The 17,997-nt window shown below is 53.5% G+C and overlaps 1 protein-coding gene and 1 long non-coding RNA gene across 6 annotated transcripts in view; one reads left to right on the plus strand and one right to left on the minus strand.

The window, feature by feature from the left end:
- The window catches only part of CREB3L1 (cAMP responsive element binding protein 3 like 1), a 35,527-nt gene that overhangs the window by 4,021 nt on the left and 13,509 nt on the right, over positions 1-17,997 (plus strand). For both annotated transcript variants that reach the window (XM_077863051.1, XM_077863050.1), the window contains exon 2: positions 15,573-15,801. In XM_077863051.1, the coding sequence (XP_077719177.1) occupies positions 15,573-15,801 (229 nt within the window). The remainder of the gene's footprint in view (positions 1-15,572; positions 15,802-17,997) is intronic.
- On the minus strand, positions 1,361-11,583 carry LOC144292571 (uncharacterized). 4 transcript variants are annotated; one of them, XR_013359966.1, is made up of 5 exons: positions 11,424-11,583; positions 8,968-9,086; positions 8,487-8,612; positions 7,511-7,567; positions 1,361-2,401 (listed from the first exon to the last, which is right to left on the minus strand). It is a non-coding gene; the product is annotated as an uncharacterized LOC144292571 (long non-coding RNA). The 4 variants fall into 4 exon arrangements; XR_013359969.1 differs by lacking the exon at positions 11,424-11,583 and adding an exon at positions 10,409-11,093; XR_013359968.1 differs by lacking the exon at positions 11,424-11,583 and adding an exon at positions 9,541-11,093.

Genomic DNA, 17,997 nt, shown 5'->3' on the forward strand with positions numbered 1-17,997 from the left:
AGAGGAGTACTGTTTTCTCAGAGGGGAGCAGCAGGAAGCTGCAAGGATGTTTGCCCAGTACATTCATTTACCTCCCAGCAGTTGGGGAGGCCAGGTGTGGGAATGACTAGGACCCAGGGACCAGCCCAGGGGAAGGGAGGTGTGGGGGCTAAGCCGAGCACAGAGCTAAATAGGGAAACAGAGAACCACCACCACCACCCCAGCCTTGGGGGATTAGGGAGATTAGAGAAGTATGTGCATTTGGGTGTTCCTGTGTCTGTGTGTGGGCCTTTAACAGCCCCTAAAAGGGGAGGTGTGTGTGTATATGTGTGTGTGTGTGTGTTTCTTTAAATTCTCACCAACAGGAAGAGGACCTAAAGGCCAAGACACTCTGGTCTCAGAGTAGAATCCCCTAGGAAAGGACTAATGGAGGAGCCAAAATCTGAAGGCTCCAACTCAGGAAGGGAGATCTCCCCAGACACCAAGTCCTCCTCCAAAACACTGAGTTCGATGGGGGTTGGGGTCTTTTGTTTTGTTTTTGCTTCCCCCACTGGGCTACAAGCTCCTTGAGGGCAGGGGTTTGTCTTGTTCACGTGATATCCTCAGTGCCTGGCACAGCACCGAGCCTCAAGGGAGCATGGCTAAATGAAGGAAAGGGGGCCCAGCCCAGAGCCCACATTTTTTTTAGGGAGGAGGGGAAAGGGTGCCTAAGTCCCCAGCCATCAGGATCCTGCAACCCATATTGTCTCTGAGATTCAGGAAGTGATCTCCACGATTTCCAATGAGTTGTCATTACCTTGAACCATCCCCATCCTATGGCACAGACCCCTGGAGCCCCTGAACTAGGTAATGTATAATTCGTTGACCCACAGCAGATCTGAACTTGTGGCTTAGGCCTCACCTTTGAACATTGGCTCTAGGGCTTCCATCTTCCCCAGTTTTCTCTAGTTTAGGTTGCTGTGGGACTCCTGGATCCACATTCACCCAGCTTCAAGCAAAGTCTCTTCTAGTCCTGCCTCAGGGCCTTTGCACATGCTGTTCCTGACATCTAGAATGCTTTCCCTCCAGTTCTCTCCATCCCATTCTCCTTAATTCAAATGCCACCTCTTTAGAGGAACTTCCCAACCACCTCAAGTGGGATGCCTTCTGATTTGCTGTTTCAGCCCTTTGATTTCTTCATAGCCCTCATCCCAGATTACAGCTATTTTATTGGCTTATTGTCCATCTCCTCCATTGAGAAAGCAAGTTCCATGAGAACAGACAACCTGTCAATTCTGTTCATTGCCATAAACCTAGCCCAGCGCTGTGGCACAAAATAGGTGCTTAATATAGTAAAACTCCATTGTAAGACAAGAAGCCAAGTCCAAAACTTTCAATCATGTAAAATGTAAAGTTGTGTTATTTCAGGATCAATGAAGAGCAACATTTTTCTGTTGGTCCGTACTATCACAAAAAAAGCACAAAAGTAGACTGTGGCACCTTACCACATGCAGCAGACCAAATGAGAAAGCTCCAGAGGAGCACCAGGCAGTCATATCTTTTACCAACCACTCTGCCTCGAGATAAGAGCTTTGCCCACCTTTATTTGAGGTGGGCCCCAGGCATAGGACAGAGCCAAGTTTTGGTTGCATTATAGTGGACTTTGCTCCATTTCAAGGACTTACTGTATTTGTAGAGAAAATTACTTCAGACCAGAACTTCCCTTGTAAGGGAAGGGGAGAATGTTTTTTAAAAGACAGGCCTGAGGGACACCTGGGTGGCTCAGTGGTTGAGCGTCTGCCTTTGGCTCAGGTTGTGATCCTGGGGTCCTGGGATCGAGTCCCGCATCAGGCTCCCTGCAGGGAGCCTGCTTCTCCCTCTGCCTATGTCTCTGCCTCTCTCTCTCTGTGCCTCTCATGAATAAATAAATATTTTTTAAAATAAAAGAGAGGCCTGAGTGTTCAAGAAGTGTATTGCTAATTCCAGAGGGGGCCCGGGGTTCTCAGGGTCCTGGCCTGGCCAGGCCTGAGGCTGATGGGGATGCTGGATCCCACAAAATGCTGCCTGTCCCCAATCTACTATGAGGTCCCTCCGGCTTCCCTGGACCAGCTGGGGCTTTGCTTGCTTGTTCTTCAACATCCAGTCCTTTAACAAATGGGCACTGAAGGAGCCCCTTGCTGGTCACTATGCATAGTGACCTCCAGCCACTGAGAGCAAAGTGAGAGGGAGGGGGAGCCTTGGTAGCAGCACCACAGAGCACTGTGAAAGAATGGAGCAGGGCAGGTGCCGGAGGAGGAGCATCCAGCTGAGATGGAGGTCATGGAAGGCTTCTTAGAGGAGGTAACTTGGCAGCCTCCCCCCCTAATAGCTCCATCCCTGTTGGCAAAGGAGCTGCTGGAAGTCACTATCCCTCTTATGGAGCCTGTAGAGGTATCATTGTCGCCTGTGCAGATAAGAAAACAGAGTTTGGAAAGGAGGCAGGGGTCCCATGGAGTCTATCAAGTTGGGGAGAGAACCATCTTCTCTCTCTCTCTCTCTCTCTCTCTCTCTTTCTCTCTCTTTCTCTCGTTCTGGTTTGCACTTTGCTCTCTAGGGCAAGGAAAGTTTGGGCTCCTGATATCAGAGGGGACCCACATTCATTCTCACCCACTGTCATCCTCAGGGCACCATCGATGCCTAGAGCATTAGAGGCAGAGCCAGCAGGTTGCCTGGCCTGTGAGCTCAGAGGCCCTGCATTCCATCCCAAGCCCTGTCTTCAGACTCCCTTCAGGATGCTGCTCCCTGGCCCACCTGGGAATTCGGACATTTGCTCCCAGGACTCCCCAGGAGGGTCTATCTATGTTGGGCCTGGCCTGGCTACTGTGCCAGGAGAGGAGAGGGTGAACAACATCCCCACTTTGTGTCTTCCCCTCCCCATACCATTTGCCTCCTGCAAGTCCTGGTACGGAGGCCCTCCCAGAACATCCTTCTCTGGGACCTAGCTTGCCCCTGAATCTCCCTCAAGAAACCAGCTCCAGATGCTGGAGAACAAGCTGTTCTTCTGGAAGTCTCTGCGCTCCAGGGGGGCAGGATAGAAGAGGAAGATTAGGGTGGAGTTAAGTCAAGACCATGAGCATGCTCTGGCTGGAACACTGTGTAACCCCCTCAAGCAGAGGGGAAGTCAGAATAAGTGGCAGGACCCTTGATCAAGGTGGGGGAAAAGGTAAGGGTGGGGTACCCAGTTCAGGAGAAGTGGGGAGGTGCAGGATATGGTCCAGAACTCTGGCCATCCTAGAAAATATGTCAAAGGGATCGATTTCCTTGGAATGTCAGAGATTCTGATCCCCATGACCTGGATGTACCATGTTACCAAAGAGGTCAACTTGACAACCGGGGCAGTAATGGGCTTCTCTGCCGCTGGTTTCCCTGTGCCTCCTCTCCCACCTCCTCTCCCAGAGCCCTCACCGCAGCTTCCTTGGCCCTTGGCTCCTGACTCTTGGCTCTTGGCTCTTGGCCCAGGAGCCATTTCACCCATCCCAGAGAGGCTGACACATCTGGGCTGGGCTGTGTGGTCCAGCATAACAGCTGGACAGCAGCAGCTGTCCCCCTTTCCCCCTTCCAAAAGAAAAACAAAAATGAAAGCAGCAGAGGAGCAAAGCAGGCTCTTCGGGCCCTCATGGAGAGCCAGGAGGCAGTTTTAAAGCAGCAATTGAGAGGGCCTGCTTCAGAGGCAGGCAGGCCCAAGCCTTTGCCCACATGTGCCCCTCTGCCCAGACTGTCCTCGCCTCTCCTCACCCCATTTCCCAACTACTGTGTGACCTTGGGCAAATCACTTCCCCTCTCTGGGCCCTGGCTTCCCCCTTGCTGAACTAGACTGAGAATTCTTTGAGAGCAGGGACATCAATTATTTTCATCTGTTGCCTAGTTATAGCTAGAGCGACTGAGTGCTGAGTAAATGCTTATTTATTGGATGGATGGATGGATGGATGGATGGAAGGAAGGGAAGGAGGAAGGAGGGGTGATGGATGGATAAGGTGGGTAGATGAACAGGTAGTAGAAGAAACGACAGTTCCATACTTGTAGCTTCAATGGTACTTTTTTTAAAGTGGATTTTAGGGCAGCCCCAGTGGCGCAGCAGTTTGGCGCTGCCTGCAGCCTGGGGTGTGATCCTGGGGACCTGGGATCGAGTCCCATGTCAGGCTCCCTGAATGGAGTCTACTTCTCCCTCTGCCTGTGTCTCTGCCTCTCAATCTCTCTCTCTTGCTGAATAAAATAAATAAATCTTTAAAAAAAAAGTGGATTTTATTTTTTATTGAAATAGTGAATTTTTTTAAAGATTTTATTTATTTATGAGAGACACATAGAGAGAGAGGCTGAGACACAGGCAGAGGGAGAAGCAGGCCCCATGCAGGGAACCTGATGTGGGTCTCAATCCCAGGGCTGCCCTGAAATATTTTAACCTAAATTCTACATCTTCCTTTTATTTTACCATAATAGCCTTTTCTATCATAAAAGAATAATAGGTTGCCTGCTTATGAATTACAAACTATAATAAAAGCGATACATGTGTACTCACTACGTCACTGAACAACTAGACCCAGTCCTGAATATTTGGGTCTCTCAAAGCCACATGAGTCTGGGGGAGAGGTGTCCAATAGACACTGAATCCACTCCAGTCTGGGCAGATTCTGAATAGGAGTGTCCTGAGACCTGGTGCCTACTCCCAGACCCAAGTCCACAGGTCAGATAGCCAATACCTCAAAAATAGGGGAAGGGGAGCAGGGAGGTGGTGCTGAACCATACCTGAGGTGAGGTGGGGTGGCCATTAATGGTTTCCTTTAACTGGTCAGACCCGGGAGCAAATCTTGGCTCTCACCATTTGTCATCTGTGTGAACTTAGGTACCTGAACTTTTCCCAGCTTACTTTCCTCTCCATTGAAGTATGGCCATAGAACAAAGGGTTCTATGAGGATTCAGTCAGATAAGGCCTACCACAGTGCCCAGCACATAGTAAACCCTCCATAAGTAATAGTTATTGCCACTGATTTTATTCTGATTGTAATTGTCATGGCCTGAAAGGAAGGACCCCCAGCATTGGCCAGGCTTGGAGGAATGGCCCACCTTCTCCATCCCTGTGATGAGCTCTGGTGGTAGGGATTTTATTTCCCTGTTGGGAGCTGGAAGGCTCTTTTGGGGTAAAGACAAAAGATACCAGACCCCTTCTCAAGGCTCTTTCTGGGCTTCAGGAGAGGAATGACCTGGGGTGAGCTACACTGGGGCCCCAAGTGAGGACCCAGTGCATGGAAGTCGGGGCCAGAGTTTGTACCTGGCTCTGTACTGGGTGTTGGGATGAGGCAGCAGAAAATCAACCATTCCCTCCACCAACCAGTGTTGTCCTGTGTGCACAAGCTCTACAGTCAGGGCTTGGATTCAAATCCTGATTCAGCCTCTTGCTAAATGAATGAACCTGGGAGAAGCTACTTAATTCTCTGTGCCTCAGTTTCCTCAACCTTAAATAGAAGTACTACCTTCTGAAAATTAAATGAGATACTCCATAGGAGGAACTATAACAGTGCCTGGGACAGAAATATTAGCTATTATTATTATTATTATTATCATTATTATTATTATATTATTTTCATTCTTAGGCATACTCTATATTAGGCCCTGTGTGAGGCCTAGCAGAGGGTTCAAGGACTCTTGAACCTAGCAGAGGGTTCAGGAACTCCATCCTGGCTCCTGCTCTCAAGGAGGCAAAGATCAGAAGGGGAGATATAGGTCACATTGTACCCACTTAGAGTTCAAGGCATGACACTAACCAGTGATCCAACAGTCTGTAAGTGCTCTAGTGGTTCAAGAGGGACCTCGGGTGGTACAGGTGGACGATCAAGGAAGACTTCCTAGTGCAAGTGGCATTTTAATTGGCCCTTAAGGGATGATAGGAGTTGGAATGATAAGGGCAAAGGTGTTCCAGACCCAAGGAATGATATAAGCAAAGGCCCTGGGGCAGTGGAGCTCACAGCAGTTTTCAGGAGCCTGGAGTAGTCATCTAATTAGAATGGAGGGAAGAAAAAGATGAACGTCTCCAACTACAGTGCTAGTATGTATGAGACGCATGTATAACAGACCTTGAATGTCATGCTTGGGAGCTGGGAGTTTTTTCAGCAGGCAGGAGGGGGCCAGTGATAGTTCTGAGCTGGACAAAGCGGTGGTCCCAGCAATTCTGAACTCTTAGTGCTAGGAGGTCTAGGGTCCGTTGGGAATTGGCTGCCAGCCTGTCTGCATGATGAGGGACCCTCCCCAAAGGGGGACAGAATTGTGGGCCCTCCAGGAGTCCAGAGCAGCCTGAGGTCCCTTCTCTTCTCTGACTTCCACCCTATGCCCTGATATGACTCTCACACTGGGCCAGGAGTACCAGTTCCCATCAGGCTCTTTCATCCCCAGTCCTCGGGCCAGGCTGACCTGGAGAGGCCCAAGGCAACTCCACCCTTGCAAAGGAACAGGCTTCCCTCTTCAGGGCTGAGAGCTCCAATCTAAACTATGTTCTTCTCCTGGCCCAACCCCAGGGCCTTAACGGGGTTCCCCAAACCCCTCCTACGGCTCAAGACCCTCCATTCTCAGGCAAAGCATGTCCCCGCAGGGCCTGGAAGTCTAGAAGGTTCCAAGCCCTCCTTCTGAGGCCAGGCCCGCCTGGCACCCTCACCTCCTTGGCCCTCCTACCCATCAGTTGGGACAAGATGCCCAGAGCCCCTTTCATCATCCTCCCAGAGAAGAGGCCCAGCCCTGCCCTCTGCTGCCCCAAGGCCTTCACCCCTTCCTCTCCTAAAGCTGCAAATCAGTTCCACATTTGGGATCTGGCATGTACTATCTGCTCAGAACTTCCCCTCCCAGTTAGCTCAGGCTCACATCTCCCCCCCCAACCCCACATGGTCAGCCCATGGGGTCTGCAGAAGGGGAAGGGCTCCTGCCTTCACTAACCCCTCCAGAGGTCTGAGAGGGAGCTGGACTGTGGCTAGATACCAGAGAGACCATGGACAGGAGGTCCTCCAACCCCCCCCACCCCCAGGAGAGATGAAAGGGAAAGGGTAGAGGGGGTGGGGCAGAGGCAGAGCTTGAGCAAGCACATGAGGGGATGAGGGGTTGGGGGTGGTGAGGGAAGGAGCGAGGTAGTTCCGAGCTCAGCACATTCCTGAGACATCTGGCCGTGCTGGAAGGGCCCCAGCTGGCCCGCATGGCTGTCGTTCCAGCTTCTCTGCTCTGTGATGTCAGGACCCAGCACTCCCCCTCCTCTCACAGCCACACTGGCCTGAGGTCCACCTTGGGGCGGAGTGTCGGGGTCTCCTCCCCAGCCCCCTCATCCTCAGTGAGCAAGCATGGGGCCACTGAGGACTGGAGGAAATGCCTGCCCCAGAGAAGGGCCTGGGTATGGCAGCAGGAGGCCCACACCAAAGACTCAGGGGTTTGCCCATGCAACTGACTCAAGGAGATTCCTCTTTGGGGTTGATGCCAGTCCCTCCCTTCTCCTTGGAAGGGAGATAGAGACAGAAGAGGGACTCTGGGAATGGCTGCTTACCTCAAGCTGTGTGATCCTGAGCAAGTCCACTCCCTTCTTGGCTTTCTGTTTTTCTCTCTGTAATAATAACAATAACAACAACAACAACAACAACAGCTCCACTTCAGTGAGACCCTTTCATGCCTCCTGCATTGTGTCAAGCACTTTACAAATGTCATCATTTATTTAAACCTCACTGCAACCGAGGAGCTGGAGATAGGTACCTCCTATTTTAGAACCGAAACTGAGGCTCAGAGAGGTTAAGAAAGTTGCCCAAGGCTGCACAGTAGGTAGCGGAGCCAGGGTTAGGGCTGGATCTGTCTGCCTCCCTTGCTCTTAACCATCAAGCAACATTGCCTCTGTCAATAAGAGGGGACGGACCTAATGATGCCAGAATTCTTTTCAGCTCAAAAATGGTGATGATTTTTTTTGGCTATTGTGGGGCTCTTCAAGAAGGGCAGGGGCAGGCATTAGTCACACACTGGGTGGGGGAAGAACAGAGGCAGCTGGCTTTGAAGCAGCTGATGGGCCAGGAGTCTTTGGAGGTCCCCTCCCTTGGAGTCCCAGAGAGGCCCAAACCCCCAAGGCGAGAGCCACAGCCTGATCCCCAGTCGTACCCAGGGGTCCCACACCTCTCCTGCTGGAAAGGAGTAAATAAGGAGAGAGGATGCAGCTTCTTCCAAAAATAAAACCTGAGGACAACTCAGACAGGCCGGGACAGCAGAGGAAGCCAGAGGCCGAACGCTGAGTGCACTGGAGAGAGAAAAGGGGCCAAGGGAATTCCAGCCAGAGCCCAGCGGCAGGCTCCAGCTGAGGGCCTTCCAGCTGGCCAGGGGCCGGGAGAGCAGCTTGGCTGGGTGGCCACGGGGCTCTGTTGATACTCCTGGGCCTAGCCAAACCCTGGGGGCAGCTCCTGTGGTGCTGAGTGGGGGACCATGGTCCCCGTGAACTGGTCTGTCTGGGGCTTAAGAACAGAAAGGCCTTGGGAAAGGACAACCTGAGTGCAATAGGCTCCACCAGGGAGGAGCTGAGGGGAGGAGGCCAGGAGCATGGAAACTCTGCCTGGAGCAGGAGCAAGCTGGCACTGCAGCGGCATTCAGGGCAGTCATTCCTGGAGGCTCAGCTGCAGAAAAAAAAAGGCCTCAGTCCATTAATTTGCTGGCACATCCCTTCATTCACCCACTCATTCAGTCCATCAAGCAGTCACTCGGCAAACATCTGAGCACCTACCATGTGCTGGGACCAATGTTGGGCTTTGGAGAGACACATGAGACTTGGACAGAGCAAGACATAGAGGTAATATGGCTGGATCGTTTCAAGCTATGGGAAGGCACTTGGCAACTATCCTAAGGGCAGTAGGGAGTTATCGATAGATACTGAGGAGGAGAGTCACATGGTCATATTGTGTTAGAGGAGTCCTCTTAATGGAAGTTAGAGAATGCTCTAGAGACAGATCTGAGTTCGAGCCTTAGACCTACCTTCATCCTTCATGTGGGGTGTTCATGCTGCTAGTCGGAAAGCCTTTTCTGAGCAGGAATTGGGCTTTGTTCATCTCTATATCCACAGGGCCGAGCACACAGTAGGTGCTTAGTAAATACTGAACAAATGCATAAGGGATGAATAAATGGATGCCATTAGATGCCCTTATTCTTCAGAGGTCCCCTGTGCCAGCTCTGGCACTTAGTCTCCAGTGTCCTGAGCTGTCCCACAGGGATCCTCTGGCCACCATCTATGGACCAACATCTCCAGCAGCCAGACCGTGGGCTGCTGTGCCCTCACTGGTGCCAGTCACAGCTAATCCCAGCCCTGGGCGGCGGCATTCACTGCCACCGCTTCCTCCGGCCCAGACAGTACCTGGCACTGACCCCAGGGCTGGGCCACGGTACATGGGCCGCCTGGTCAGAAGATGCCAGGGGCTGGCCAGGAACCTGCAGGCCAGTTCTCCATTTTCTGAGGCATCTGCAGCCTGGCCAGGGAAGGGTTACCAGTGTCAGGAGAAGGAACCGGGGAGCCAGACCAGCAGGGCTGGGGGGTCGACAAAGAACACGCACCTTCCCTGGGCCCTGCAGTGTACAGAAAGCAGCCTGTGGTGGGTGGCAGCCTGCGCTTTCCTCTCCCTTCCTTTCTCCAGCGCAAGCACAGAAAAGCTCAATCCCCATGTCATCCCTTCTTCTAGTCCCAGCCCTCAGTGTCCCAGCCCCAGGCGAGCCTGGGACTCCCAAAGCTCCCTTGCTGGGGGTCATATGACTCAGGCCTGTGGGTTGGCGCAGTCAGCATCTAGTTCTGTGGTGGTGTGAGATGTTGTGCGTGTTCAAGTGAGAGCGTGCATGACCGTGTCTGACCATCTCTGGGGTGGCTGCACATATGTGTGGGTGTGTAAGAGACTGTCCATCTGATCACACCTGGAGTGTGTCCTTGTCGGGGCTGTCTTAGGTGCCTGCCCGTGAGAGCCTAGGTGAGCCCCTGAGGGTGTGTGTATGCCAGGCTGTATGTGGAGTGTGTCTGTGGGTGTGGATCTTACACTTAGTGTGGTATCAGAGCAGTGGTGTTTCCCTATGTAAGAAGGAGTCTCACAGAGCACGTCTGTGTAGCACATGCACACGTATGCACACACATACACACACAGAGAAGCATTTCTGCTTATTTGGACTTGGGCTCTGTGGTGAATAGTTTGGGAGGGGGAAAATATGAAACCTCAGCACCCGCCTTCCCTGGGCTTGTGGGGATTGGGGGATAAGAGTGAGGTTGGAGAGTGGAACAATGTGCCCCCCTTAACCCCCATGCCCTTGCCAGGAAGGCTCAGGGACTGGCTCCAGGGACGGGAGAACTGGCTTCATCCCTTCCCAGTCCCCAGGGAGGCCAGACAGAGCAAAAGAGCCCACTCTGCACACTAGTTCACCTCCCTCTGTCCCTGCCTACCATTTCCGTCTCAGTAGGAACGCAGTCTATACCACATGGGGAAACAGGCCTGGAGAGGAGACACCACCTGCCCCTGCCCAGGTCTGCCCCAGAGCACGGCTGGATCTTGAATTGGAGCCTCCCAGTCTGAATCCAGGCCCTTTTCCCCTTCACAGGACCACTTTTGATTCTGGCCCTGAAAAGGGGACCCCCAAATGCCTGGATGGTGATGCTTAAGGACAAGGAGGGCCTGACAACTAGATACCCAGGGGCCCACTTCCCCTCCCCTAAGTCCCTCCCTGATCTCTTTTGAGTCTACCCCCCACCACACATGCACACTCTCTCAGGGCAGGCACTGACTCAGACTGGTGGCCCATCAGCTTGAAATGGGGTCGATTTTCTAGTGACCACGAGGCAAGTAACCGTCCCGGAATGTATGGGTCAGTGGAGGGGGGGCGTGGGGGCCCAGCCTTCGGGGGAAGGAAGGGGGAAATGTGAGAGGACTCTCCTCCCATCTCTCCCCAGAGCTCACTCTCGGAAGGAATGTCCGGGCTCGGGGTTCCCCCCCACTCCTTATCCCACAGCTCAGCCTGGACCCACTCTGCTCTCCTCCCCCCCTTTCCCCAAGCACAGACTGAATCAGCGCGGGCGAAGGGAGAGGCAGAAGGCAGGGACCGGGGTGCACGCGCCCTGGGGCTGGGAGCCGAGGGACGCAGGCGCTCTGAGGCCGCCCCAGGTCCGGGCAGAACCGTCCCCTACACACCCTGTCAGCAGACAGCGCCCCCCCCCCCAGCGCTGTCCCCCACTCTCTGCATGGACCCCAGTGGAGAAATTGCTGCAGAGGAACTGAGAGGAGCTTCAGGTGGTCCTACGACCGCCCCCGGGAGCGTCCCCACTCCCCGCACGACCGAGGACCCGATGCCCGGTCCATGCGCCCTGTGGGGGGGACGGAAGAGGGACGGAAGGAGCGGAGCTGGAAGAACCTGAAGGGGCTTCGGGATGGCGGGCCGGGGGCGTCCGAGGAGACCTCGCTCACCGCTGGCGCTGCGGGGTCGTGGGCCGTGCAACTCGGACGGGCCTGCGCCTGCGTGGCGCTGTCGGCCCTCCTGGGAGCCCCAAGGGGGATCCCTGCCTCTGCCCCGAGCGCAGAAGAGGCCGCACAGCCGGACCTGGCGCTCCCGGCCCTTCCCACGGCCCCGCGGTCAGCGCGGCGCACGGCCCCCTCGGCTCGCGCCCCGCCGCCGGCCGCCCGCAGCCGCCTCCCATTGGCCGGGAGCTCCGCGGGCCCCACCAATGAGCGGGCCGGACTCCGGCGCGGGGCCGCCCCCCAGCGCGCAGGCGGTCACCTCCCGCGGGCCGCGGGCGGCCGCTGGGGCTCGGGCCGGGCTTGCGCTCCGGGCGGGGGGGCCGAGGCCCGGCCCGCGGTGGGGGCGCCCGCGGGAGACCAGGGCGCGGGGCCGCGGGACCTCTCCTCCGAGAGACAGGAGCCGGGGCCGACTGCGCGTGGCCTCCGAGAAGGAGCTTATATTGGCATGGCTGTAGGAAAAAGTCTTTAACGAGGAGGGAAACAAATCATAATATTTCCTTCTCTGGCTCCCCATCCCGGTTGCCTGGCAAGGCACCCCAGAACGCTCACCACCCCCGTAGAACCCTATCCCCCCTCTGAATGATGACCCACGACCCCCTGCCGTTTGTAGATTAACACCCCTCCTTTTTCACCCCCCACCCCGCCCCGGGCAATAATTTTCTGCGGGCAGTCTTAAATCCTCAGCTTCTAGTGTGTGCCCTGGAGGTAGTGCTGGCTGTGGTTGGAGGGGCGGGGGGAGGGGGGGACCGCGGGCATGCTGGAGTTGAGGAGGCCTGAGATCCCCAGGGTGGGCTTTCCAAGGTTGGGGGAGGGTGGGTACAGTGGGAGAAGTGAGAGAACAACGCGGAGAAGGTGACCCCCATTCCTGTGCAGCCTCAGAGCTGCAGAGAATCCCACCCCGTCTCAACATCACCAGCTCATGGTGTGACCCTGGGTAGGTGGCTTTCCCTTTCTGGACCTCAGTTTCGTCGTTGGCAAATGGGGTGGGGGGAGGATCATGGGCTTTCTCAGGTCCCCTGCCTTTAATACGATGATATAAATCAACCATAACGGAGCTGCTTTGAGAGGCCAGGCTCCAGATAGAAATAAGGCTACAAAGCTCTCTGAAGGGAGTCCTTTCTGGCATGGTCCCATGAGCAGGAGGCTGGCCTGGAGGTAATGAGACATGCCCACCATTGCCACCAGTGGCCTGACCAGCACACGAGGAAACCTTGAGCAAAGAGGACTGGGTTTTCTGAGTGTCCTCCACCCCCACCCTGCCTGCCCCTTGGCCGCCCTCCCCTTCCACTTGGCTCCCACCCTCTGGAAGCTCCATCCTGCTGGGCCTCAGCTGCTGTTTCCAGCAGGTGGGGTGGGAGCTGCTCACAAAAGGGGGCCAGGTTTCTGTGGGCACCCCAAAAGGGCTTTCTGAGAAGGACCTGGCTCATCTGCCTGGAGCTGAGGCCTTCAGGGACCCCAGCCCAGACTGGAGGAAGCATGTCTCCTCTCCCAGGCCCCAGGAAAGGCCTTGGCAAACCCTTATCGCCTGAGAAGCAGCTGCTGGAGGAATACCTTAGCGGCTGACTCACTGCCCTCCCTTCCTCACCACCCCCTCCCACTGGGCCCCACACCAGTCCTCTGAAAAACCCTGAAGGAGCGGGCAGGGACAACGCGCCCCCAGCTGGGCTGGCCCAGGCCCTACAGAGGGTGTAGCTAGCACAGTCCTGCCTGTGGCTGGCTGGGTGTTTTTTTTTTGGGGGGGGGTGTACCCTGTAAATGGCCTTAATGTGGGACCACAGTTATTCTTAGAGACATGTTTAAACCTAGGACTTCCTGGTACTGCCTCACCCCAGGCACTGATGAACACTTGACATACCAATGGCATTGCCTTCTGGGGTACAAGGCCCTGTCCCTCCACCAATAGGTACCATGGGCCAGGTGCTAGGATCCAGCAGGTGAACAAGCTACAGACCCTGCTTTGGGGAATTTTCAGTCTGGCAAACAGGCAATTATTGAATAGAGGAATGTCTGCCACAGTTGGGGAAGGACTAGGTGGTGAGGGGTTGTGGACACTTCCCTGCTGTCCTTGGCTTCCCGGGCTTCAGTTTCCTTGTCGGTCAAATGCAGCTATGCAACCTATTTCATGGGGTAATCATGAGAAGTAAATAAAATTGTGCATATGATTTTAATCGTGCACTTTGGAAGGTTAAAATCGCAATAAAAATGTATGGTGATAAGTTCTGGCAAACTGGGAAAATGGGAGAGTACCTGAGTCAGTGGGTTTCTGCATTTATTTTGCCCTAGATTCTCTGATCATTCTTCAGCTCACCTCAGCTCAGGCCCAGAGTTTGGCTTTTAGGAGCTGCAGTTTTCATACTAATAACAGCTAACAACTATTGAGTACTCACTACATACTAGGCACCATTCTGCTACATACATTTCTTGTGTGTGTGTGTGTGTGTGTGTGTGTGTGTGTTCTATGTATGAGGAATATGTACTTAACTCATTTTACCCTCATAATCCTATGAGTGTTAAGCACCTAACAAATATTTGATCTTCATGACAACACTATAGAGTAGGAACTATTATTTCCCCTTTACAGATAGGGAAACTAAGACACATGGCAGTGAAATAACTTAGCAAGTCATGGGGCGAGGAATCAAACGCAAGTCTATCAGACCCCACAGATGTTCACATGGCTCTGAACCTTATTCTCAGAGGGTTTTTCTGTTCACCCCTTTGGGACTTGGGCAGGCTTTGAGTATTCCATGCCAGAAAGGCTCAACAGCTCCATATCTCAAACCAGTCCCTGAGAAGCCACTTGTTAACAACTCCCCAGGTTGGACGCCAGGGCCTAATGCAACCCCCCTCACACAATCTCTTCCAATCCAACCCACTAGCAAATTCGTGCAGTCAGTAAATAATGAACAGCAGCAGCATTTCCTTACATGTATATAATTATTTAGAGAGAGAAAAAATAAGCACCTACTATGTACCAGCCACCAGGTGCTTTATTAATAAGAGGCAATGTTTGTTGAGTAATTATTATGTACCCGGGGCTATTAGAAGTACTTTACATGTATGAATTTGTTTTGTCCTCACAACAATCCTGACAGAAATGATTATCATCCTCACTGTACAAAGAAATGAAGCAGAGAGAGGTTAATTATCTTTCCCAAGATCTCAGAGACAAATATTTTTCAGATTATTTTGTTTCTAATGTATTTTACTTCATTACCAAGCACGTGTGCACAGGCGCGTGCACACACACCCCTGAGATGAAAATTTCACCAGGTATTTAACTTCACTATGAAGTGCACTCTAGTATTTTCTACTCTTATTTTTTTTTCTGTTTTATTTTTTCTTAAATCCTGGTTGTGACCTACTAAATTGATTTCACAACCCATTAATGAGTCACCACCCACAGTTTCATCGGCACTGAGTCATAGCTAGAAGGATCAAGGTCAGGATTCGAACCCAAGTGACATGGCTTCAGAGCCTAATCTCTTGGCATAAAGAACATCTTGGAAAAAGGAGAGTCAGAGGCATGAGGACAGTTGGGGACCGTGCTAAGGAGGGGAATAGAAGCCTTGATAATCCCACCACCTTGCACTCCAGCAAGAAACACAAAAGTCACTAATATTGCCTTTGGGATGCAAACTCCCTGGCATAGACACGCACTCCTTACTTGTCTTCCCACGAAATAGGGTGGACGAAGAAACAGACTCAGGCAGTCTGTGCGATTAAACCAAGGTTACAGGAGCCAGAACTAGAGCCCAGTTTTGTCATCTGGGATGCTGTTGTGCCCTCCACAGTTCACCCTTGCAGATAATGACAGTGAGGCTGGAGGTGGCAGGGAAGGTAGAGGGAGTGGTGGTGGCAAAGGTAACACAGTGACAGTGATGATGGTCATGATAGAAATGAGAGTAGTTGGTCCTGGGGCTATGGGCGGTGGGGAGGTCGGTGGTGATGGTGGTGGTGTTAACGATGGCGCACAAATGATGGGGAGGTTGCAGCAACAGTGGCGGTGGTGGCAGGCCCAGGAGCCCCACCACAGCAGCATCGGTGCCCCCTTGCCACACGAAGCTGACTGTCCCCACCCTCCTCCTCCTTCCCTAGCACTTCCCTGAGCACCTGGACCACTTTGCGGAGAACATGGAGGACTTCTCCAATGATCTGTTCAGCAGCTTCTTTGATGATCCCGTGCTGGACGAGAAGAGCCCTCTACTGGACATGGAACTGGACTCCCCCACACCAGGCATCCAGGCTGAGCACAGCTACTCCCTGAGCGGTGACTCGGCACCTCAGAGCCCCCTTCTGCCCATCAAGATGGAGGACACCACCCAAGGTAAGAAAGGGTACAAGGATCCAGGGACAGCACAGGCCCAGAAGGCCCAGGAGGGGAGGAAGCTCTTGAGGGATCAGAGGGGGACACTGCAGGCTGACACTCCCAGGGGCTCCCTGGGGGAGTCCTCCACCAACCCCTGTCAGAGGAGTGCTCCCTGGTGCCTTTTTGCTGTCTCTCCTGTCAAACCCATATAGACACTGCTCAACAGGGTTCTTTTGCTGACTTAGATCAGTGGTGTGCAGAGGGCGGTTCCTGACCAGCAGCACCACCCGGGAACTGGACATTTCTGTAGTACTGTCCGGTTCACAAAGTACCTTCATGTTAATTCTCTCATTTACCTCCCACAAGTCACAGGTGGGATAGGAATCTATCATTTTTTTCACAATCCCCATTTGATCAAAAAAATGAGGCTTCGGGAAAGCTGAGTTGTGTAGGTCACAAACACAGTAACATGCACAGTAGGGACTTGGGAGAAAGCAAAGCCCCGCGAGCGAAACCTCACACCTTTGCCACCATCACGTGTACCAGCCTCGAGGGCCAGCAGGAGGTCCTGGGTGTGGGCCCTGGGCAGATGCAGCTGGGCATTTTGATGCCTCTACTAGCTGCTGGTGTAGATCTTGAGCAAGGTGCTTGACCTCTTTGGGCCTCTGTTTCTTCAACTATAAAATGAAGATAATATATGTGCCATAAGAATTCTGGCCAGGATTTTTAAATCTCTCCATAAAGTACCCAGTTCAGTGCCAGCACCTAATATATAAAAAAGAATTAGTGGCTATTTTCATTGCGCATATAAAAGTCCTCTTAATACTAGAGTGGCTGGAACAATGAACAGCATTTTTAATTCCTCTTTCTCTTCAGAGGACAGTGGTCTTGAATGAGTTTCTCAATATTCTCAGCTATTCAATGGGGAGAATAAGAGTGCCTGCCCCTTAGGATTGCTGGGAGGTATAAAAGAGTTCCTAGGTAGCAAGGACTGAGAGCCCCACTCAGCTCAAGAAGTGTGTGCTGCTTCCGGGGGGCTTCAAGATGCCCCAGGGCCAGAGATGGGACCCTTTACCCCACCCTGCTCACCCTTGTGAGGGCAGGGACGTCCTCTGGGGTTTCAGTGGCTTCAGGGCTTGTGGCTGCAGAGGTCTTAGCTTCCTTGCTTACTCTGACCTCTCAGCCAAGCGTCTGGAAGTCACGTCAGCTCGTCCTCAGGCACACGCCCACCCAGGGAGGGGCAGCATGTGGGGTGGACCCCCCTCTGTGGCAGGTTCTACATCCACCCCTGCTGGGTCAGCCCAGCAACTCCTTGGCCACCCCAAGTCTATTTTTAGAGCAATTTGTCTGTGGGCCCTTTGCAGGGGCAGCTTCCCGGAGGCCGGACAATTGGCCCTGTAATTTGGGAAGATTGTGGGTGTTCCTGGAGCCCTGGAGCAGCCTGTGGCCCAGAGCTGGGGCGCTCAGGCTCCCAGCAGGGTGGGGCCTAGTCTCTGAGGTGGGACCAGGCACCACTGACCCCCTCTCTCTACCCTCAGCAGGACCCAGAGGCCAGAGCCCCCAGTCCTTCCCTTGCATATTGGCTCCCCAGACCCCCACTTCACCTCACCACTGCCTGGGGCTTGCTGGGGCCCCCGTGAGCAGGGCTGACTTGGGGTGTAGGACTGGAGGCACCCATCAGGAAAAGAAGTGATGCCTGCCAGCCCTGTGGCCCCGGTGAAGCCAGGAGCCCCACTAAGTAGGCAGGAAGTGGACACTTCCCTGGGAAACCTGAACATCACACCTCACCACCCACATGCCCTCCCCACCCTCATCTCCTCACTCCCCACCTCACACCCCATCACCAGGTCCTCTGAACTCTACCTTCTAAATTTGTCTCCAGTATGCCCTTCCTCTTCATCCCCACTGTCACTTCCTTTGCTTCAGCTTCAGCTTCTCTCATTAGACTGTCACCAGCCTCCTGCAAGCCTCCCTGCCTCCATCTTGCCTGTAGGCTGACCTGTCTCCACATGCAAGCAAAATGATTTTTTTCAATATTACAAATCTGAGCGTGCTTAAAACCCTTCAGCGCTTCCCCATTACCTTTAGGACAAAGTCACAGCTGTGAGCCCAGCCTCTAAGGCCACACTACGCCTGCTGACTCTCTGAGCCCATCTTCCCCTTCCCTTTCCATTCCAGCTGCATTAAACTGCTTGGGACTCTCACTAGGTCCCC

This window comes from Canis aureus, chromosome 21 (genome assembly GCF_053574225.1).
Source record: "Canis aureus isolate CA01 chromosome 21, VMU_Caureus_v.1.0, whole genome shotgun sequence".
NCBI classification, from domain to species: Eukaryota; Metazoa; Chordata; class Mammalia; order Carnivora; family Canidae; genus Canis; species Canis aureus.